This window comes from Cherax quadricarinatus, chromosome 13, assembly GCF_038502225.1.
Source record: "Cherax quadricarinatus isolate ZL_2023a chromosome 13, ASM3850222v1, whole genome shotgun sequence".
Lineage (NCBI taxonomy): Eukaryota > Metazoa > Arthropoda > Malacostraca > Decapoda > Parastacidae > Cherax > Cherax quadricarinatus.
In genome coordinates, this window is record NC_091304.1 from 16,527,625 (window position 1) to 16,551,652 (window position 24,028).

General features: G+C 43.2%; 1 protein-coding gene across 1 annotated transcript in view; it reads right to left on the bottom strand.

The window, feature by feature from the left end:
- The window catches only part of LOC128688485 (calcitonin gene-related peptide type 1 receptor-like), a 90,498-nt gene extending 72,493 nt beyond the window's left edge, over positions 1–18,005 (bottom strand). The window contains exons 1-4 of the mRNA XM_070084554.1: positions 17,683–18,005; positions 17,298–17,411; positions 12,720–12,811; positions 6,583–6,715 (exon numbers count right to left, since the gene is read on the bottom strand). Coding sequence (XP_069940655.1) covers positions 6,583–6,715; positions 12,720–12,811; positions 17,298–17,411; positions 17,683–17,986 — 643 coding nt within the window. The 5' untranslated portion in view covers positions 17,987–18,005. The remainder of the gene's footprint in view (positions 1–6,582; positions 6,716–12,719; positions 12,812–17,297; positions 17,412–17,682) is intronic.
- Between the last annotated feature and the right edge of the window lie 6,023 nt (positions 18,006–24,028).

Sequence of the window (24,028 nt, forward strand, 5' to 3'; positions counted from 1 at the left end):
TGGATGCTATTAGCTGATGGAGGATCAGGGTCCGATTACGTACGTTCTTTGATGAATGGCACAAAAAATTGGTCTTGTTTGTGTGTGTGTGAGTGTGTGTGTGTGTGTGTGTGTGTGTGTGTGTGTGTGTGTGTGTGTGTGTGTGTGTGTGTGTGTGTGTGTGTGTGCGACTGAAGCTTCGAAGCGTGTATCTTAAATATATCTGTTCAGTAAAATATATCTGATCTTACTATACTAGATAGACTTTTTACACACATTAGGTGATCTGAGGATTTCCAGGACGAATCTAAACAGGTCATTAGCGTAGTTCTTACACCAACAAATGCATCAGGAATAGATACGGTGGGTCGTAACCCAACGCTCTCATCAAGAAAAAAAGCGGCCATGTCAATCAAACACCTGGGATGTATTGCTGCAGGCAGAGAGACGCCCAGGGGACTTTATACGTCCTGCTCATAGCTCCCCAGCAGCCTGCTGTTTCTCTCAACGATGTCATTCAGAGCATGGAGGAGGCAGCCCAGCCATGATTGCGGGACGTCAGAGCCTGATATTACGTACTCGACGGTCGCTACGGTAGCCGGGAGGGGGACAAATGTCTGACGGATGGTAAGGTTGCTTGTTCCGGCATCCGCCAGATAGATAATGGAAGATCTGGATATACAGAGATAACTTGACATTTACTCTACTGAGATACTGTAAGAAAGTGTTCTCAATTTACTGACATTTACAAGAAGTCTGTGGAAAAGAAACACACACACACACACACACACACACACACACACACACACACACACACACACACACACACACACACACAAACACACACACACACACACACACACACACACACACACACACACACACACACACACACACACACACACACATACACGCAAATGTAGTCCCAATTTTTAAAAAGGGAGACAGACATGAGGGACTAAACTACAGACCTGTATCACTAACGTGTATAGTATGCAAGGTCATGGAGAAGATCATCAGGAGGAGAGTGGTGGAGCACCTGGAAAGAAACAAGTGTATAATTGACAACCAGCATGGTTTCAGGGAAGGAAAATCCTGTGTCACAAACCTACTAGAGTTTTATGACAAGGTGACAGAAGTAAGACAAGAGAGAGAGGGGTGGATCGACTGCATTTTTTTGGACTGCAAAAAGGCCTTCGACACAGTTCCTCACAAGAGGTTACTGAAAAAGCTAGAAGATCAGGCACACATAACAGGAAAGGCACTGCAATGGATCAGAGAATACCTGACAGGGAGGCAACAACGAGTCATGGTACGTGACGAGGTGTCAGAGTGGGCGCTTGTGACAAGCGGGGTTCCACAGGGGTCAGTCCTAGGACCTGTGCTGTTCTTGGTATATGTGAACGACATAACGGAAGGGATAGACTCAGAAGTGTCCTTGTTTGCAGATGATGTGAAGTTAATGAGAAGAATCAAATCGGATGAGGATCAGGCAGGACTACAAAGAGACCTGGACAGGCTACAAGCCTGGTCCAGAAACTGCCTCCTTGAGTTTAACCCTGCCAAATGCAAAGTCATGAAGATTGGGGAAGGGCAAAGAAGACCGCAGACACAATATAGTTTAGATGGCCAAAGACTGCAAACCTCACTCAAGGAAAAAGATCTGGGGGTGAGTATAACACCGAGCATATCTCCTGAGGCGCACATAAATCAGATAACTGCTGCAGCATACGGGCGCCTGGCAAACCTACGGATAGCGTTCCGATACCTCAATAAGGAGTCGTTCAAGACACTGTATACCATTTACGTCAGGCCCATACTGGAGTATGCAGCACCAGTTTGGAATCCACACCTAGTCAAGCACGTCAAGAAATTAGAGAAAGTGCAAAGGTTTGCAACAAGACTAGTCCCAGAGCTACGGGGATTGTCGTACGATGAAAGGTTGAGGGAAATCGGCCTGACGACACTGGAGGCCAGGAGGGTCAGGGGAGACATGATAACGACATATAAAATACTGCGCAGAATAGACACGGTGGACAAAGACAGGATGTTCCAGAGATGGGACACATACACAAGAGGTCACAATTGGAAGTTGAAGACTCAGATGAATCAAAGGGATGTTAGGAAGTATTTCTTCAGTCATAGAGTAGTCAAGTCGTGGAATAGTCTAGAAAGTGAAGTAGTGGAGGCGGGAACCATACATAGTTTTAAGGCGAGGTATGATAAAGCTCATGGAGCAGGGAGAGAGAGGACCTAGTAGCAATCAGTGAAGAGGCGGGGCCAGGAGCTATGAATCGACCCCTGCAACCACAAATAGGTGAGTACAAATAGGTGAGTACACTCTCTCTCTCTCTCTCTCTCTCTCTCTCTCTCTCTCTCTCTCTCCATACACACACACATCCTGGTGGCTGGAACACTGGCGTTTACCACAACTCTACCGCCTCGTCCTCAACACTCCTCTCATCACCTCGTAAACACTCTCATTACACCCGTAAACAATCTCACTACACCCGTAAACAATCTCACTACATCCGTAAACAATCTTACTGCATCCGTAAACAATCTCACTACATCCGTAAACAATCTTACTACATCCGTAAACAATCTCACTACATCCGTAAACAATCTCACTACATCCGTAAACAATCTCACTACACTCGTAAACAATCTCACTACATCCGTAAACAATCTCACTACATCCGTAAACAATCTCACTACATCCGTAAACAATCTCACTACATCCGTAAACAATCTCACTACACCCGTAAACAATCTCACTACATCCGTAAACAATCTCACTACATCCGTAAACAATCTCACTACATCCGTAAACAATCTCACTACACCCGTAAACAATCTCACTACATCCGTAAACAATCTTACTACACCCGTAAACAATCTCACTACATCCGTAAACAATCTCACTACATCCGTAAACAATCTCACTACATCCGTAAACACTCTCACTCCCCCCGTAAACACTCACTTCCCCCGTAAACACTCTCACAACCCCCGTAAACACTCTCACAACACCCGTAAACAATCTCACTTCCCCCGTAAACACTCTCACTACCCCCGTAAACACTCTCACTACCCCCGTAAACACTCTCACAACCCCCGTAAACATTCTCACTACCCCCGTAAACACTCTCACTACCCCCGTAAACACTCACAACCCCCGTAAAAACTCTCACAACCCCCGTAAACACTCTCACAACCCCCGTAAACACTCTCACAATCCCCGTAAACACTCTCACTACCCCCGTAAACACTCACCATCCCCCGTAAACACTCTCACTACCCCCGTAAACACTCACAACCCCCGTAAACACTCACCATCCCCCGTAAACACTCTCACTACCCCCGTAAACACTCACCATCCCCCGTAAACACTCTCACTACCCCCGTAAACACTCACCATCCCCCGTAAACACTCTCACTACCCCCGTAAACACTCACAACCCCCGTAAACACTCTCACAACCCCCGTAAACACTCTCACAGCCCCCGTAAACACTCTCACAACCCCCGTAAACACTCACAACCCCCGTAAACACTCTCACAACCCCCGTAAACACTCTCACAATCCTCGTAAACACACTCACTACCCCCGTAAACACTCACCATCCCCCGTAAACACTCTCACTACCCCCGTGAACACTCACCATCCCCCGTAAACACTCTCACTACCCCCGTAAACACTCACAACCCCCGTAAACACTCTCACAACCCCCGTAAACACTCTCACAACCCCCGTAAACACTCTCACAACCCCCGTAAACACTCTCACTACCCCCGTAAACACTCACCATCCCCCGTAAACACTCTCACTACCCCCGTTAACACTCTCACTACCCCCGTAAACACTCTCACTTCCCCTGTAAACACTCATCCCCCTCCGTAAACACTCTCACAACCCCCGTAAACACTCTCACCACCCCCGTAAACACTCACTACCCCCCGTAAACACTCACTACCCCCCGTAAACACTCTCACCGGTCTCTTCCTTTGGATCACCATGATGAGATCCCTGGTAAGGAGAAGGAAGGAAGAGGGTTGAGGCTGGACGGAAAATGATTGAGTAGGAATGTGGAGTAGGAAGAAGTGGAGGGGAAGGAAGAAGAGGAGGGGAAGGAAGAAGTGGAGGGGAAGGAAGAAGAAGAGGGGAAGGAAGAAGAGGAGGAGAAGGAAGAAGAGGAGGGGAAGGAAGAAGAGGAGGAGAAGGAAGAAGAGGAGGAGAAGGAAGATGAGGAAGAGGAGGAGGAAGACGAGGGAGACGAAAAAAAATATTAATGCATTATCGAGTTTTGGCGTGACTATAGTAATGAATATATGTATTTCCTGTGATATTTTCTATTATTCATCATTATTTATATTCAGGTGACATCCCACATGATCAAGGATACATACACTGGTATACAAGCAAGGATGTATGCGTGTATGTATACGCTGCGGGTGTTGGGGAAGGTCGAGGTAGATGGCGTCTCTGGAGGCTTGTGGGGGACGATGGAAGTGCTGGTGTGCTAGCTGCTGGGTGCTTGCCAGGGCGGGAGTTCTCGGTTCTCTTTCAGCACTACCCCTGTCATCCTCTGTCAGAACTATCCCTGTCATTATCATCTGTCAGCACCACACCTGACATCATCTGTTAGAGCCACCACTGTTATCCTCTGTCAGAACCAACACTGTTTTCCTCTGTTACCACCACCTCTGTCATCATCTGTCACCACCACCTCTGTCATCATCTGTCAGAGCTACCCCTGTCATCCTCTGCCACTACCACCCGTCATCATCTGTCAGCACCACCTCTGTGATCATCTGTCAGCACCACCCCTGTCGTCATGTCAGCACCACCCCTGTCATCATCTGTCAGCACCACCCCTGTCATCATGTCAGCACCACCCCTGTTATCATCTGTCAGCACCACCCCTATCATTATCTGTCAGCACAACCTCTGTGATCATCTGTCAGCACCACCCCTGTCGTCATGTCAGCGCCGCCCCTGTCATCATCTGTCAGCACCACCCCTATCATCATCTGTCAGCACCACTCCTGACATCCTCTGCCACTATCATCCCTGGCGTTCTCTGCCAGGAAGGCTACTTTTCACTCGACAGAAGATTAATGAAGTACATAGCGGGCGAAACATGACCGCAATAAACGTCCCATTAGTTAGTGTAGCGTCCTTAACATATTGTATTGTCAGTAACTTTCCCAGTAGTTATGTATTTATGAGGTTACAGAGAACGCTGGAAAAGTGACGCTGGAAATAGTGTAAAGTGGGAGAGGATGTTTAAGAGGTATGTATTTAATTTTGAAGGTGGATATGGTGAATGTTAATCTGTGTGAGGGTGTGTGAGGCTGTGTGAGGCTGTGTGAGGCTGTGTGAGGCCGTGTGAGGCTATGTGAGGCTGTGTGAGGCTGTGTGAGGCTGTGTGAGGCTGTATGAGGCTGTGTGAGGCTGTGTGAGACTGTGTGAGGCTATGTGAGGCTGTGTGAGGCTGTGTGAGGCTATGTGAGGCTGTGTGAGGCTGTGTTTACTACGTGAGTCTGTGTGTGAGGCTATGTATGCTGTGTGAGGCTCTGTATGTTCAGTGTTAGGCACTGTTTCTTGCGTCAAGCTCTGTGTCATGTGAGGCACTGTGTAAAGCTGTATTTGCTATGTAAGGCTCTGTGTGCTGTGTATGGATCTGTGTACACTGGGGAGGCTCTGTGTCATGAGAGGCTCTATGTCTGCTGTATAAGGCTCTATGTTGCGCGAGGCTCTGTGCTGTGTGGCGCTGTTTGTCGTGTGAAGAAGTCGGATATAGAGCCGTGGAAAACCACGGCCCTACATCCGGCTCGAATGTAGAGCCTAGGTCTTCCTGGTGTACCGCTGGGTATTCTGTATCCTTCTATTGTTCCATTAATAGTATATAGCATCAAAAAACTGGTGAACAAGACACATCACCCAGGTATCTTCACCATCGAGACGTTTCGCCGTGGTTACATACAAGATCCTGTGCTGAAGGGCAGCAGCATTAACTTGGAAGGCAGCAACATTAACACGGAGGGCAGCAGCCTTAATACTGAGGCCAGCATCAACAGCATGAAGGTGCAGCAGCTGCCGTTTTCAAGGGCATCTTGTCAACACTTTCTGCCGTCTAAATCCCCCTGACCGGATGTGCAAGGCCACAACAATAACGTAGAATGCTAATTAGGCTTGATCTAAGACACTCCTAACTTGAGCTGGTTATTCTATTCTTTATTTCTTTTAAACCTTCCTTATTCCTAGCACATGTACTGTTACCTCTTATTCCCCTTAAATCATGTGATGGCAGATTTGTCATGGGTGATTCATGTGATATTCAATATTTATTGAGTCAACTTCGATCTCTCACAATCACTTAAGAAGATTACTGTAGTTAAATGGGGATAAAATGAATTCAGTAACTAGTTAGCCTTCACGTTGCAAAGGAAGCACTGACGGGAACAACGTTTCGCTCTCTGCACAGCTGAGTCAAGTCGTGTTAGAGTTGCATACAGAGTAAAACATTTTTCTTTCCTGTGAAAGCGTGTCTTGGGTGTGTGTCGAGCACTGAGGATAAGCCTGGTGTGTGGTACTTACCGTCGGTGGGGTGAGGAAAGCTGCGCATCAGTTCGACACAGAGCTGGTAGCGAGCTGCCAGCACTGTCTCCAGGAGGCTGGTGGAGTCTTCAAGCTCAATCCCGCTCCAGTTTCCCCATCCCAACAACTGGTCCTGTAAAGAGAGAGAGAGAGAGAGAAAGAAAGAGAGAGAGAGAGAGAGAGAGAGAGAGAGAGAGAGAGAGAGAGAGAAAGAAAGAGAGAGAGAGAGAGAGAGAGAGAGAGAGAGAGAGAGAGAGAGAGAGAGAGAGAGAGAGAGAGAGAGAGAGAGAGAGAGAGAGAGAGAGAGAGAGAGAGAGAATGGAAATATTGAGAGGTAGAGTGGGAGGGAGAAAAAATGAGAACCGTAAGTGTTCATCCTCTAATTGTCACTGAAGCAAGGAAAGGGAAGCCAGGCTTATTTATATCGTGCCGAATAGGTAAAACTTGTGATTTTGGATTCAATAGCAACGCTCTTCTTGCCGAATAAGGCACGCGAAAATTCGTGTATGCAATAATTTCGCAAAAATCATTCTGAACCTAACGAAAAAAATATATTTCACTGTGTTTGTTTAGTATTAAATTATTGTAAACAAATCTAAAATATATTTAGTTGGGTTAGGCTAAAATAAATTGTTCTTGTTATAATAAGGTTAGGTAAGTTTTCTAAGATTCTTCTGGAGCAAAATTTAAATTTTTTACATTAACATTAATGAAAAAAATATATCTTTAAACGAATAAGTGAAAATTTTAGAAAGGACTTAATTTTAAATGAGTTCTTGGAATTGGCCAGTTTTACATATTCGGCACGACACACACACACACACACACACACACACACACACACACACACACACACACACACACACACACACACATATATATATATATATATATATATATATATATATATATATAATATATATAATTCAAACGTATATCGTGGGAATAACAGTAACGTTGTAATCTGTTTACTGCGTTATTGAGGTCACACTTCTCGTGTATTTACTCTGTGGGGAAAATAAATGTGTTTTCAATCCCTGTAAATTTCCAAACTGGGTAGAGACTGTTGGTACTGGAATAGTGTGTAAATATCGAGAAGGTGGAAGTAAACGGCGCGTACATGTAATGGATATTTATGTTTACGACAACGTTTCGCCCACGTAGTGGGCTCTATTGTGTCAGTAAAGAATATATGATACAGAGGAGTATATATATTGCAAGATGTTCAGTGTGTACGCGCTGCGGGGTGCAAACCGTGTGCACTGCAGTGTGTACAGTGTGTTCTCTGCAGGATGTACACTGTACACTGCAGCTAACATGAAGCTACCTTGGTTCTGTGTAACAGTGTTGATGGTAAGTGTTAGTAGTGGTGATAAATGGTAGTGTTAGTTGTGTTAATAAGTCTTGGTATTATTAGTGGTGGCGATAAGTTTAAAAGGACAATATTCAAAATAAAGTTGCTAGTAATAGCAAATCAATTGATCAACAAACATAGTAGAGGGCAACGAGTGACTAGCTCCCTTAAGGTTTACTATACAAATAGTAGGAGTCTAAGAAATAAGATAGATGAGCTAAGATTACTTGCAAGTGTAGATAATATAGATATTATTGGTATAACAGAGACCTGGTTCAACCTGAAAGATAGAGAAATGCCTTCTGAATGCAACATACAGGGTTATAAACTATTCCACACTGATAGAGTCAACAGGAAGGGTGGTGGAGTGGCGATGTATATCAGAGAAAATTTAAATTGTTGTCTTAGACATGATATAAGATTAGAAACATCGAACACAGAATTTGTTTGGCTACAGTTTCTCGAGGGTCGTGACAAATTAGTTTTGAGTGTGATTTATAGGCCCCCAAACCTTGATAGGGAGGGAAGTAAGCTGTTATGAGACGAAATTCATAAGGCATCTAGATATGAAAATGTTGTGATAATGGGAGATTTTAACTTTAGACAAATTGATTGGAACAATATGACAGGAAATCTTGAGTCTAGTGACTTTCTTGATACGGTTCAGGATTGCTTTTTAGAACAAGTTGTGACAGAACCAACTAGAGGAAACAATCTGCTTGACTTGGTTCTTGCCAACAAAGATTCACTAATTAATAATCTTGAGGTTAATGATGAGCTTGGGGAAAGTGATCACAAATAGTTTCAATATATCATGGAATTACCCAGATAACCGCAATCAAATCTCTGTCCCAAATATTCGCTTGGCCGACTTCATGGGACTGAAAAATTACCTGGGTGGGTTAAATTGGGATGTCCTGACTATGGGTCAGGTAGGTGATTTTGGTTTCCAATATGACGTTTTTCAGAGCATAGTTCTAGCTGCCCAGACAACTTTTGTTCCGAGTAGGGAAATTAGATCTAACAAAAATGATCCCAAATGGATGAACAATAGATTAAAACATCTCATTGGTCAAAAGAGAGGCATGTATAGGCGTATCAAAAAATGAGATGAGCAGTTAAGAAATCAGTATATTCAATTAAAGAGAGAAATAAAGAAAGGAATAAGAAAAGCAAAAAGGGATTATGAGGCTAAGGTCGCAAGGGATTCAAAGACTAACCCAAAAGGGTTCTTTCAGGTATACAGAGGTAAGATTAGAGACAAGATTGGCCCACTTAAGAGTAACTCTGGTTAGATCACTGACAGTGATAAGGATATGTGTGAAATTTTCAATACCTACTTCCTCTCGGTTTTCACCCATGAAAATACTAGCCATATTCCTGAAATAATAGATTATGTAGAACAGGGCGATAATAAACTATGCACGATTGCGGTAACTAGCGACATGGTCCTCAGACAAACAGAGAAACTAAAGCCTAACAAATCCCCAGGTCCTGATGAACTGTTTGCAAGGGTGTTAAAGGAATGTAACGAGGAACTTAGCATACCTTTGGCTAATCTTTTTAACATATCACTACAAACTGGCATAGTGCCTGATAAGTGGAAAATGGCAAATGTAATACCTGTTTACAAGGCAGGTGACAGGTCCTTGGCTTCGAACTATAGACCAATAAGCCTTACCTCCATAGTAGGAAAATTTATGGAATCAATAATTGCCGAAGCAATTCGTAGCCATCTTGATAGGCATAAATTGATTAATGAATCTCAACACGGTTTTACAAACGGGTGTTCCTGTCTTACGAATTTACTAACTTTTTTCACTAAGGTGTTTGAGGAGGTAGATCATGGTAATGAATATAATATTGTGTATATGGACTTCAGTAAGGCTTTCGATAGAGTTCCACATCAGAGGCTACCGAGGAAATTTAAGGCACACGGAATAAGAGGAGAATTTTTTCCTGGGTAGAGGCATGGCTGACAAATAGGCAACAGAGAGTTTGCATAAATGGGGAGAAATCAGAATGGGGGCACGTCACAAGCGGTGTTCCTCAGGGGTCAGTGTTAGGCCCGTTGTTGTTCACAATTTACATAAACGACATAGATGAGGGAATAAATAGCGACATAAGCAAATTTGCTGATGACACCAAAATAGGCCATCCAATTCATTCAAATGAGGACACTAGAGCACTCCAGGATGATTTGAATAGACTGATGCAATGGTCGGAGAAGTGGCAGATGCAGTTTAATATAGACAAATGCAAAGTTCTAAATAATGTAGATCTTAATTGCGAAAAGGATTTAGGAGTTCTGGTTAGCAGTAATCTAAAACCAAGACAACAGTGCATTAGTGTTCGCAATAAAGCTAACAGAATTCTTGGCTTCATATCTAGAAGTATAAATAATAGAAGTCCTCAGGTTGTTCTTCAATTCTATATATCCTTGGTTAGGCCTCATTTAGACTATGCTGCTCAGTTCTGGTCACCGTATTACAGAATGGATATAAATGCTCTGGAAAACGTACAGAGGAGGATGACAAAAGTTGATCCCATGTATCAGAAATCTTCCCTATGAGGATAGACTGAGAGCCCTGAATCTGCACTCTCTCGAAAGGCGTAGAATTAGGGGAGATATGATGGAGGTGTATAAATGGAAAACAGGAATAAATAAAGGGGATGTAAGTAGAGTGTTAAAAATTTCCAGCCAAGACAGGACTCGCAGCAATGGTTTCAAGTTAGAAAAATTCAGATTCAGGAAGGGTATAGGAAAACACTGGTTTGGTAATAGAGTTGTGGATGAGTGGAACAAACTCCTGAGTACAGTTATAGAGGCCAAAACGTTGTGTAGTTTTAAAAATAGGTTAGATAAATACATGAGTGGGTGTGGGTGGGTGTGAGCTGGACCTGACTAGCTTGTGCTGCTGGGTCTGGTGCCGTGCTCTTTCCTTGAGTGGAGGTGACCAGACTCGGTGGGTCATTGGGCTAATCGGGGGGGACATGTACCTGCTCCGCATGGGTCAGTAGGCCTGTTGCAGTGTTCCTTCTTATGTTCTTATGTTAGCAGTGGTGGTAAGTGTTAGTGTTAGTAGTAGTGATAAGTGTTAGTGTTAGCAGTGGTGGTAAGTGTTAGTGTTAGCAGTGGTGATAAGTGTTAGTGTTAGTAGTAGTGATAAGTGTTAGCAATTGCAATAAGTATTAGTGTTAGCAGTAGTGATAAGGGCAGTCTCTATCACCTATCTTTGTCTTGTTCTCTGATAACTAGTTCAGCATCTGTAGATATAAGACATGTAAGCTCTGATCGAGACATCAACTAAACATCTCACCACGAGTGGTCTCTCCATTCATAATACAGAAGAAACCCCTCGTGGCGAAAAGTTTCCTTAATAAACTTCATGATCCGTGTACACACAACTGTCACCTACACCTCGGTATCACCATAACATTTTAGTATCTGTCCATTTGAGAGATTGTCGGTGTATTGATGTACAGCACATGCAGTGTTTGTATCATGCGTTCTGCCTGCATACCGGTGGTGTCCGCTGACAGGGCTGACAACATCTAGCGAAGCTCGCCCTGTATTTGTCAGATCCGCTGTAAGAGAGAGGATGCTCGTCTCCTGAGTTGCCTACTTGACGGTGGTCGTATCTGACTCTAGCGAGGTCCTCGATGGTGTCATTGCTTCTGAACAGCGTGATGGTGAGGTCGGTGGAAGCCCTGCAGATGGGGAACAGCGATATCTCGTGCCAACTAGAGCCAAACACAGGGACTCTGACGCAGAAAGTACAGGAGTCTACGTCGTTTCTTGCAAACCTGGAGTTTACCTGGAGAGAGTTCCGGGGGTCAACGCCCCCGCGGCCCGGTCTGTGACCAGGCCTCATGGTGGATCAGGGCCTGATCAACCAGGCAGTTACTGCTGGCTGCACGCAAACCAACGTACGAACCACAGGCCGGCTGGTCAGGTACCAACTTTAGGTGCTTGTCCAGTGCCTGCTTGAAGACAGCCAGGGGTCTATTGGTAATCCCCTTATGTATGCTGGGATGATTACAAAGGATGATTGTATTACGCAGCAAGCGTAATACAATCGGTGCATATATTATACTCTAAGACACTGACAGTCACATTATAAACATAACGAGCTCTATCCTAATCATCAGATAACAAGACAAAGAAGAGTACGACAAGATAATTGAGGATTACATAACACTAAAAAATAACCGTGAAGAAGAAGAATTCATGTTATTTGGTGACCTTAACTACAAACAAATAAATTAAACACATGTGGAACTCATGTCGGTTCTCTGAACCATTCATCTACAAACAAATAACTGTGGCAGTCAGTGAGGCTGCATCTGTAAGTAAACGGCCGATAGATTACCTTCATATACTGATAGATTTTTCATGCATCAACATAAACGTGAAAGCACAAAAGATTTAGTAGAAGAGAGGAAAAAATATTTAACACGAGCCATTTACATTCACTTGGAAAAGAGTGTTGATATTTTCTTGACATTATCGTATGTTGTTAATTATGACTTAGGATGAGACAAAGACGTGTATAAACAGGAATGATTGTTAGGAAGGAAAATATAGTGCTTTAATAAAGCAGATATTTCAGAAAGTGGAATAACATAGAACGAGGGAAAGATGTTAGTAATTTGTACAGTGTGTGTGTGTGTGTGTGTGTGTGTGTGTGTGTGTGTGTGTGTGTGTGTGTGTGTGTGTGTGTGTGTGTGTGAATATGCAGTACCTCTGGCAGGCTCTGATGACGAGTGATCATTTACTCACCTGAGTGAAGATGTCCTGAGTGGCACAAGGCAGGTAATCAGACGAGTGCGGCTCCCAGCGTCCTTCCAGTCCACAGTAGCGTGAAGCCTTGCCTGACACACACACACACACACATACCAGAAGGAACTGAGTCAGATGTATCTCTGTTTGCTGACGATGTAAAACTAACGTGGAGAATAAAAACAGTTATGGACAAGGAAAGGCTACAGATGGATCTGTACTGTAAGACTGGTCAGATAAGTGGTTACTCGAATTCAACCTAAGCAAACAAAGGCAAAAAAATGAAAACTGAGAAAGAGGCAAAACTTGTGTACTCCATTTAACTAAAATGGTTATAAATGACCATTTTAAGCCAGCGGAAGTCCTCGGTCAGATGACCAAAAGCTCCAACTAAGGGTCATCATCTAAGACTCATAAGAACATAAGAACATAAGAAAGGAGGAACACTGCAGGAGGCCTGCTGGCCCATACTAGGCAGGTCCTTTACAGTTCATCCCACTAACAAAACATTTGCCCAACCCAATTTTCAATGCCACCCAAGAAATAAGCCCTGATGTGAAAGTCCCACTCAAATCCAACCCCTTCCCCCACTCATGCACTTATCCAACCTAAATTTGAAACTACCCAAAGTCCCAGCCTCAATAACCCAACTAGGTAGACTGTTCCACTCATCTACTACCCTATTTCCAAACCAACACTTTCTTATGTCCTTTCTGAATCTAAACTTATCTAATTTAAATCCATTACTGCGGGTTCTCTCTTGGAGAGACATCCTCAAGACCTTATTAATATCCCCTTTGTTAATACCTATCTTCCACTTATACACTTCGATCAGGTCTCCCCTCATTCTTCGTCTAACAAGTGAATGTAACTTAAGAATCTTCAATGTTTCTTCATAAGGAAGATTTCTAATGCTATGTATTAATTTAGTCATCCTACGCTGAATGTTTTCTAACGAATTTATGTCCATTCTGTAATATGGAGACCAGAACTGAGCTGCATAATCTAGGTGAGGCCTTACTAATGATGTATAAAGCTGCAGTATGACCTCTGGACTTCTGTTGCTTACACTTCTTGATATAAATCCCAGTAATCTATTTGCCTTATTACGTACGCTTAGGCATTGCTGTCTTGGTTTAAGGTTGCTGCTCACCATAACCCCCAAGTCCTTTTCGCAATCTGTATGGCTAAGTTCTACACCATTTAACTTATGAGTACTAAGGTTATGGGCACTCCCAAGCTTCAGAACCTTGCATTTATCTACATTGAACTGCATCTGCCACTTTTCTGACCAAGAACAGAGTTTGTTTAAATCCTCCTGAAGTTCCATAACATCTACGTTTGAATCAATTATCCTACCTATCTTTGTGTCATCGGCGAATTTGCTCATATCACTAGTAATTCCCTCATCAAGATCATTGATATATATTATAAACAACAACGGGCCCAAGACTGATCCCTGTGGAACGCCACTTGTTACAGATCCCCACTCGGATTTAACCCCATTTATGAACACTCTCTGCTTCCTGTCTGTGAGCCATGACTCGATCCACGAGAGCACTTTTCCCCCAATGCGTCAGGAAACACTTGTCCTGTTCCCTGACGAACCTTACCTAACCTAACCTAAGTATAACAGCGAAGGCTCGACCCTACGTCCGCTTTCTGGCTAGCAATGATGCAGATTTTTATGGGCGAGAGGTAAATAAAGTTGGAATATTAAAAAGTGTAAAAAATCCACCGAATGAGGTGAAATGAAGTTTCAACTCGCTACTTACAACAAACAAGTTGATTTTCCAAAGATTATGATAATGTTTCATTGGGGGCTCAGAAAGACACGTGAGCGAAACACTAGGACATGTTTATTAGAAAACGTTTCGGTCCCGGTGCTTGATCACGTACTTCTTCAAAGCACTTGCGGTATCTATTACCGAGGTTTACGTCGATATTCTTATACTCGTTAATTTTTTCTAAAATACTTCGTATGAAAGTTACTGGCTGTTACTGGCACGACATTTCGCTCTGCGTAGAGCTTTAAAGGTCTTTACTCAGGGGGAAACGTTGCCCCAGTGAAAGCTCCCTCTGTAACTCACATCCGGATACTTCAGACCGATGCCTTGTAAGTGATGAAAGAAAGACACGAAGCTAGCTTTTTGCTGAAGTCTAGATGAAAGTCACTTACATGATCAGACTGAAGTCAGAGCTAACCATAACAGACACATCTTTTAACGAGGTTGATCCCCGCTGAAAGTCACTTACATGATCAGACTGAAGTCAGAGCTAACCATAACAGACACATCTTTTAACGAGGTTGATCCCCGCTGACGTGAAGTGTCAGGAGAGCCACGAGAATGTCTCCTGACGTGAGTCTAGGTTACGTGATGACCCACTCGGTGGAATTTTTAAGTCATGTGACCGAGTCCTTTTCCTGACCTTGGAAGTAACGTTACAAATGAGAGCTAATGAGAGACGCTAATTTTATCTGCCAGAGAATTAAACAAAAATAAGAGAAAACCACGTCTTAATTTGGTGTACTGCTCGGCTTCCTGACGGGGATGGTGGAGAGGTAGAAGAGAGGGAGAAAAGAGAGGAAGGGATAAGGAGAGAGGGAAGTGAAGGTTAAAGAGGAGGGAAGGAAGTGTTCAGTGAGAGGTGATGTATTATAGCACTCACTAGTGGAGGTGGGATGATGGAGGAGGGTTGCTAGTCTACTCACTAGTGGAGGTGGGATGATGGAAGAGGGTTGCTAGTCTACTCACTTCTATAGCTGGGATGATGGAGGAGAGTTGCTAGTCTACTCACTAGTAGAGCTGGGATGATAGAGAAGGATTGCTAGTCTACTCACTAGTGGAGGTGAGATGATGGAGGAAGGTTGCTAGTCTACTCACTAGTGGAGGTGGGATGATGGAGGAGGGTTGCTAGTCTACTCATTAGTGGAGGTGGGATGATGGAGGAGGGTTGCTAGTCTACTCAATAGTGGAGGTGGGATGATTGAGGAGGGTTGCTAGTCTACTTACTAGTGGAGGTGGGATGATGGAGGAGGGTTGCTAGTCTACTCACTTGTAGAGCTGGGATGATGGAGGAGGGTTGCTAGTCTACTCACTAGTGGAGGTGGGATGATGGAGGAGGGTTGCTAGTCTACTCACTAGTGGAGGTGGGATGATGGAGGAGGATTGCTAGTCTACTCACTAGTGGAGGGGGGTTGATGGAGGAGGATTGCTAATCTACTCACTAGTGGAGGTGGGATGTTGGAGGATGATTGCTAGTCTACTCTCTAGTGGAGGTGGGATGATGGAGGAGGGTTGCTAGTCTACTCACTAGTGGAGGTGGGATGGAGGAGGATTGCTAGTCTACTCACTAGTAGAGCTGGGATGATGGAGGAGGATTGCTAGTCTACTTACTAGTAGAGCTGGGATGATGGATGAGGATTGCTAGTCTACTCACTAGTAGAGCTGGGATGATGGAGGAGGATTGCTAGTCTACTCAGTAGTAGAGCTGGGATGATGGAGGAGGGTTGCTAGTCTACTCACTTGTAGAGCTGGGATGATGGAGGAGGGTTGCTAGTCTACTCACTAGTAGAGCTGGGATGATGGAGAAGGGTTGCTAGTCTACTCACTTGTAGAGCTGGGATGATGGAGGAGGGTTGCTAGTCTGCTCACTAGTAGAGCTGGGATGATGGAGGAGGGTTGCTAGTCTACTCACTAGTGGAGGTGGGAAGATGGAGGAGGGTTGCTAGTCTACTCACTTGTATAGCTGGGATGATGGAGGAGGGTTGCTAGTCTACTCACTAGTAGAGCTGGGATGATGGAGGAGGGTTGCTAGTCTACTCACTTGTAGAGCTGGGATGATGGAGGAGGGTTGCTAGTCTACTCAATAGTAGAGTTGGGATGATGGAGGAGGGTTGCTAGGCTACTCACTTGTAGAGCTGGGATGATGGAGGAGGGTTGCTAGTCTTCTCACTAGTGGAGGTGGAATGATGGAGGAGGGTTGCTAGTCTACTCACTAGTGAAGGTGGGATGATGGAGGAGGGTTGCTAGTCTACTCACTTGTAGAGCTGTGATGATGGAGGAGGACTGCTAGTCTACTCACTTGTAGAGCTGTGATGATGGAGGAGGGTTGCTAGTCTACTCACTAGTGGAGGTGGGATGATGGAGGAGGGTTGCTAGTCTACTCACTAGTGGAGGTGGGATGATGGAGGAGGGTTGCTAGTCTACTCACTAGTGGAGGTGGGATGATGGAGGAGGGTTGCTAGTCTACTCACTTTTAGAGCTGGGATGGAGGAGGGTTGCTAGTCTACTCACTTTTAGAGCTGGGATGGAGGAGGGTTGCTAGTCTACTCACTTGTAGAGCTGGGATGGAGGAGGGTTGCTAGTCTACTCACTTGTAGAGCTGGGATGGAGGAGGGTTGCTAGTCTACTCACTTGTAGAGCTGGGATGGAGGAGGGTTGCTAGTCTACTCACTTGTAGAGCTGGGATGGAGGAGGGTTGCTAGTCTACTCACTTGTAGAGCTGGGATGGAGGAGGGTTGCTAGTCTACTCACTTGTAGAGCTGGGATGGAGGAGGGTTGCTAGTCTACTCACTTGTAGAGCTGGGATGGAGGAGGGTTGGAGGACAAGGAACGGAGGCGTACGTGCCCAGGGGCGTTGCTGGCCAGCAGGTCACCCCGTCGTGCGTCCACGGACATCTCCGTTCTCCTGTAAAGGAATAACAAATATATATATATATATATATATATATATATATATATATATATATATATATATATATATATATATATATATATATATATATATATATATATATATATATATATGCATACAACACGTCATTATCACTATCAATATTATCACTCCCATAATAATCACTATCACAATTACCATTACTAACACTACATTCGTCACTACCCCCATTACCACCACAATCCTCACTACCACCATCCAAGTTAGTCATTATCACAATACGTACCTTCACCATCATCCCCCACGCTGACCTCCATCCCACCCCCACACTCCAACATCCCCCTCGCCCTCCCTCCTGGTGGAGACTGAGGGAGGATGTCGTTTGGACTGGTAGACAGTGGTGGAGGTGGTGTTGGAGTTAGGAGTGTATGTTGGAGGAGTGTAGTAGGCCAGGAAGGCCTTCCCACGCCTTGATCATCTTCGTCTGCCATGGAGATGGAAGCTGTTGGTAGCTCTGTTACTGGTACTGCTGCTGTTGCTGTTCCCACTGCTGCTGAAGTCTCCTGAAGGCGCTGGAAATCGGTGGGCATCCTGGCCTCGTTGGCGACTACCTGAAGAAGGCGAGGTAGGGGGAGATCAGTGCGTATGCCCCATTAATTTACCCCTCATTCCCCATTCTCTTACTGGTTCTGGATATGGACGCATCTGGGGTACTGGCCACAATAATGATGACTGTATACACGTTTTGGAACAATATTTTACTGACACGTATATTGTGACATATACACGTCATCACCACGTATATTCTGACATATACACGTCATCACCACGTATACTGTGACATATACACGTCATCACCACGTATATTCTGACATATACACGTCATCACCACGTATATTCTGACATATACACGTCCTCACCACGTATACTGTGACATATACACGTCATCACCACGTATACTGTGACATATACACGTCATCACCACGTATACTGTGACATATACACGTCATCACCACGTATACTGTGACATATACTGTTGAGAATTTGGCCTTACCAGCTAAGATATAATTATATAATGAACACTTAGCTGATAAATGACAGCAAATCGTCTACACAGCCGTCCCTGCAGACGAGGTCTAGATGCTGTCGAAACCATCACAACAGTGGGCTGTCAAGAGATACAATTTGTAAGTATATTACCCCTAGGGGGTGTTATGTCAGCATATTTCATTCGATGATGGCTGACGACTACTTACTTGTTTGGACTCAAAAGTCCACACCTTACTGCCGATTATAGGTTGATTACAAACTCCTTGTGACTCAAGAATTGCGCAATCCCCCGATCTACAAGAAATTCGTAACATACCTTGCTCTTTGTAACGTGAGCTATGGTGTTCTCAACACCTTCGACAGATATCGGTGACTTGATAGAAGCTGAAGTGTCCTTGGATGTCCACGTCTTCCATTGTCTAGGAAATGCACACTGGTACACTATGTTCAACAAGATTAGTCTTTATTGTTCACAATGTATCACAAGAGAAGCTGATCACACTTCTCTAAGTGTTTGTGTTAGAGACACTTTATTCACACTAACGCACAGATCAGTGTTCTTTTGCTGGTTATCCTGGCGTCAGTGTGACTCTCTCTAGAGTCAAAAGTAATCTCCCGTCGTCACACCACTCCATGCCGTCACTGCCCTAATACACAAAAAAAACGCTGACCTAGTACCTTGCATCCTTGTCGTCACCTCGATGAAGCAAAGCAGAATGTTTGTTTCTTGCTGTCTTAAGCAGAAACAACAATGTACACTATTTTTACTATGGTAATAAAGTGGGAGCAGGATTTTCCTTAATTGTCCTGCTAAGTAAGAGATGTACTGTCTCTTATAAAAATACACGTTGCAACACCCCTGCAAGGAGCAGAGGTCACTTGATTACGCATACGACATCTGTGATCAATTACTCACTCTAGCAGTAAACAAGACGCTCGCCCCTTCTGAGTGGCCCCTCAGGGCTGAGAGGGCTGAAGGGGGCTGAAGGGGGCTGAAGGGGGCTGATACCCCCCTCCTGGAGAAAATTTCTCCACACTGGGGGGCGGCGGAGGTTCGCTGCAGGTGAACTATTCATCACTTAACATTAATTTAATTTTCTCACTCGCCACCACTGCTGCTTGTCTTTTCTGAACAGCTTTAGTCTGTGTGGTTTCTGGAGAATCACTAATTTTGTTTTCAACACTGTGTAATTCTAACGGCACTAGTTTATTTATTGTCCGCTTATTCACTACACCTTTGCTCAAAACATCAACTGTCCTGATGATTCCATTTGCATCAGGATATATGGTCACAATTTTTCCAAGTGGCTATTGAGACCTCGGACCATCATTGTTGATAATCACTATGTCACCAGGTCTTAAGGACTTATGATTTTCAGGAACACCAGCTCCATAGAAGTGTTCTCTCAATGAGGTGAGATAGTCTTCTCGCCAAATTTTCTCCCAACGTTCAATCACTTTATTAAGGTGTTTGAATTTACGTCTGAGTTGCTCAGGTTCGAAATAAGTAGGATCCTCTATGATTTCTTTATCATTCATGGGAGGAACAGGTTCGAGCCTTCTGCCATGGAGTAAATGAGATGGACTTAACACTTCTAAATTGTCCAGATCATCGGTAACATAAGTTAGAGGTCTGTTGTTGACTCTATTTTCTATTTCAGTCACAACTGTACGGAATTCTTCTAAGTCTATTCTCTGACGATGAAGAGTCTTCCTTAAACAACGTTTTACAATGCCGATCATTCTTTCATAAAATCCGCCGTGCCATGGAGATTTAGGAGGAATGTATCTCCAACGACATCTGCGTTGATTCAACATCTGTTGTACTTCTGGTTGATCAAAGATCTTTCTTATATAAGCAGCACCAGCAACAAAGTTCGTTGCATTATCTGAAATCATCAGTCTGGGACATGCCCTTCTGGCTGCAAACCTTCTGAAAAATTTGATAAAAGTTTCAGCAGACATGTCAGTGGCTACTTCTAGATGTACTGCTCTAGTTGTAGCACAAGTGAACAAACAGATGTACACCTTGATGGGAACTTTGTCAACTGTTTTGGTTAAAATTATTGGTCCAGTATAATCTACACCTGTCACCTCAAATGGAGTGATATGACAAACTCTTTCAGAGGGATATGGAGGTGGACCTGGATACTGACATACTCGCATATCGTAGTGACGACAAGTAATACAGTCCTTTATTTGTTTTTTCACACTTTGTCGACCTTGAGGTATCCAGTAGGATTGTCGTATATGACAAAGTGTGTCAGCTACCCCACCATGTAACACGTTACTGTGGGCGTTTTGCACAATCAGTTTTGTTAGCCAATGATTCTTGGGGATCAATATTGGATGTATGGCTTCTTTAGGTAGTGAAGAATTATGAATTCTTCCTCGACATCTTATAATCTTTTCTGAGTCGAGATAAAGTCCTAAAGAATTAATCATAACAGGTTTCTTTGGGGATTTATCTTGTGTTTCTAGAAATTTATATTCTGTAGAGAAAACATCTTTCTGTATTAGTTTCATCCAGTATTTAATGGGTTCAAGATATTCATAATCAGGTTTTATTCCTTTAATGAATTTAAAGACAAGAGCTGTAACTCTTAAGAGTTTACCCAAAGATGAGTATTTAGATCCATCAATGACTATTTCTGTTGTGTCTGCAGTATTTACACAACTTATTTCTGCTGTGTTCAAGCAGACTGTTTCTTCTGGCATAATGTGAGCTTTTTGCTGAGGCCAGTTATTTTCATTAGAGAGCCAGTTCGGTCCGTGGAGCCATAATTTATTATCCACAAATTTCTTGAGTGGGACACCACGTGACAACATGTCAGCTGGATTCTCTTGGGTAGAGACGTGAAGAAAGAGATAATCTCTCTGCATCTCTTTTATTTCTGCTACTCTGTTCTGTACATAGACCAGCTTACTCTTATTATTTCTTAACCACTGGAGAACTGCCTCATTATCACTCCAGATCACGGTTTTTTCAATAGTGAGATGATCAAGTACTTTGTTGATATAGACAGCTAATTTTGTACCTACATAGAGTGCTGTCAGTTCCAATTGTGGTACTGTTCTGACCTTCAAGGGTGCTACCCTGGCCTTTGAAGTAATTAGTGTACTTCCTTCAGCATTACTCATGTAAGCTACAGCGCCATAACCTCTGGTTGACGCATCACAGAACACATGTAATGTGTACTTGTTTCCCTCTTGACCTATTTGTCTGGGAAATTTAATTTGATGAAGTTGTTTAAACTCCCTGGATATTTCATCCCAAGCTTGACTCATTTCTAGAGGCAAGTTCTCATCCCATCCAATTTTGAGTTTCCATGCATCTTGCATAAGCATTTTACCCTTTATGGTAATTGGTGAGACGAGTCCTAGAGGATCAAAACATTGTGATACCTCTGACAGTAAACTACGTTTAGTGAGTGTACTGCATGATTTATTGTTTATCCTTTTGAGACTCAAAGTATCTTCCTGTGTGTTCCAATTAAGTCCCAGCATATTGTTGCAATCAGGAATTTCAGTTTCAGGGAAATCTTCTTTGATAAGTTCCCTTAATTGCTTTGAATTTGTATTCCACATCCTTAGAGGCATATTTGCTTCTTTCATCTCCTTGTTAGCTTCTCTGTATAAGGATTTCAAATCCTCCTCTTTATTCACAGTACCTTGAAGATTGTCCACATAGAAACTTTTCTTTAAGACTTCTTTGAAGGGACTTTCAGATTTCTTCAAATGTGTATTTAGAGTAGCTTCTAGTAAGAATGGAGAGGATGTTGCACCAAATAATACTGATTTGAAACGATAAGTTTTCACAGGACTTTGAGGATCATGTGGATTTTCAGGCCACAAGAATCGAGTATAATCTCTATCTATTTCTTGTAGTCCTACTCTCAAGAAAGCCTTGGAAATATCAGCCGTGTAGGCATATGGGTTTGTGCGAAATTTCATAAGCACGTCTCCAAGCTTCTCAGTTAGTGAGGGTCCGGTCATCAGACAGTCATTAAGACTTGCTACATCTTTATTTGCACGTGCGCTGCAATTATATACAACACGTAGTGGAGTGGTTTCAGAATCTTTTCTGACTCCATGGTGCGGGAGATAATGAGCGTTTGTCTTCAACTTATCTTCGACTATTTCCTCAATGAATTTATTGTCCAACTGTTCTTGTATGATATTATCATAGACAGTCAATAGCTCTGGATTCTTCCTGAGCTCATGTATTTGTGCTTTCATCTGTCCGAAAGCCATGCGATAATTGCTAGGTAGATGTGGTGGATTTAATTTCCATGGTAACCTAACCCAATACTGTCCATCTTTATATCTGACAGTGTCCAAATATTGGTTATAAGTCTGAGACTCTTGTGGGCTTGGTTTATTTACATCAATACCTATCGCATCTAAATCCCACAACTTATCAACTGGTTCATTCATTTCTTCCAGTAATGATAATTTTTGCTGTGGTACATGATCAGCGGTTATTCTCGTAACTAGTACATTTTCCACTGAATCAATATCAGTTTCTTTCCCACTTTGAGAGGGAATGGGACCACATATCATGTGGCCTCCTGCTGTTTTCAGCAAGTGAACATCATGTTTACTTACTATATTTTGCACAAAACAGTGATAATAATCACTTCCAATGATTAAATCAATTGGACTAATTGTGTCCGTCTGTATGTCAGGACAGGCTAACTTGACCTTAGCTGCTTTCAGTGCTGCAACTGTTTCTTTTAATCCCTGGATCTGCACAGACTTAGGCAAATCATCTACTACCACAGCTTCTACTGTCTTTTTCCTGTTTCCTAGACCAACAGTGATTTTGGCTAGGTCATATGTCTGTTTACCAGAATTGTGGAAAAAACCAGCTATATCTAACTGTATTTTGGCATAGGGTTGTTTATTCAGTTTCTGCAACACTGATCTTCTTATGAAGGACCTTTGTGAGCCTTGATCAAATAGTGTTAGCACATTGGTTTTGTGTAATTTATTAGATAACTCAACTCGAGCTATCGGGAGAGCAGTTGCCTTAAACTTATCTCTCACATTTAATGCTGTTGCTTGTTGACTTCCTGATTCTGTGGAAGTCTGCTGCTGTTCAGCAAAAGTATTTGGGCATAATGCTGTATGATGCATACCCTTGCATTTAAAACACTTCTTCAGTGAGCATTTTCCTCCCTTGTGTTCACCTAAACACTTGATGCATCTTTTCAGCTGATGAACACGTTGTTTACGTGCCTCCATTGATGTGTATTGACTACAATACTGTGCCCAATGTGTTCCATCACAAAGTACACATTTTGGAGTACGTTTATGTGTGACAGTTTGTTTACTGTCTGTTGTATTCACAGCTTGATAAATGCCTATATGGGATTTCCCATTATGTGGTTTAATGGGAGTAGGTATACTCTTTTTATACTGAGTTGAAGGTTTGTTATCCACGGGATTTGTGGATTTTTCATCTTGTCTCGTTGCTTGCATGCATGAAACTATTGTTTGTAAACCATTGCTAATTTCCTCACAAGTGAAATAGCGTTTATTGAACATAATATTTAATCGTTCAATAGTTTGTGGTGACA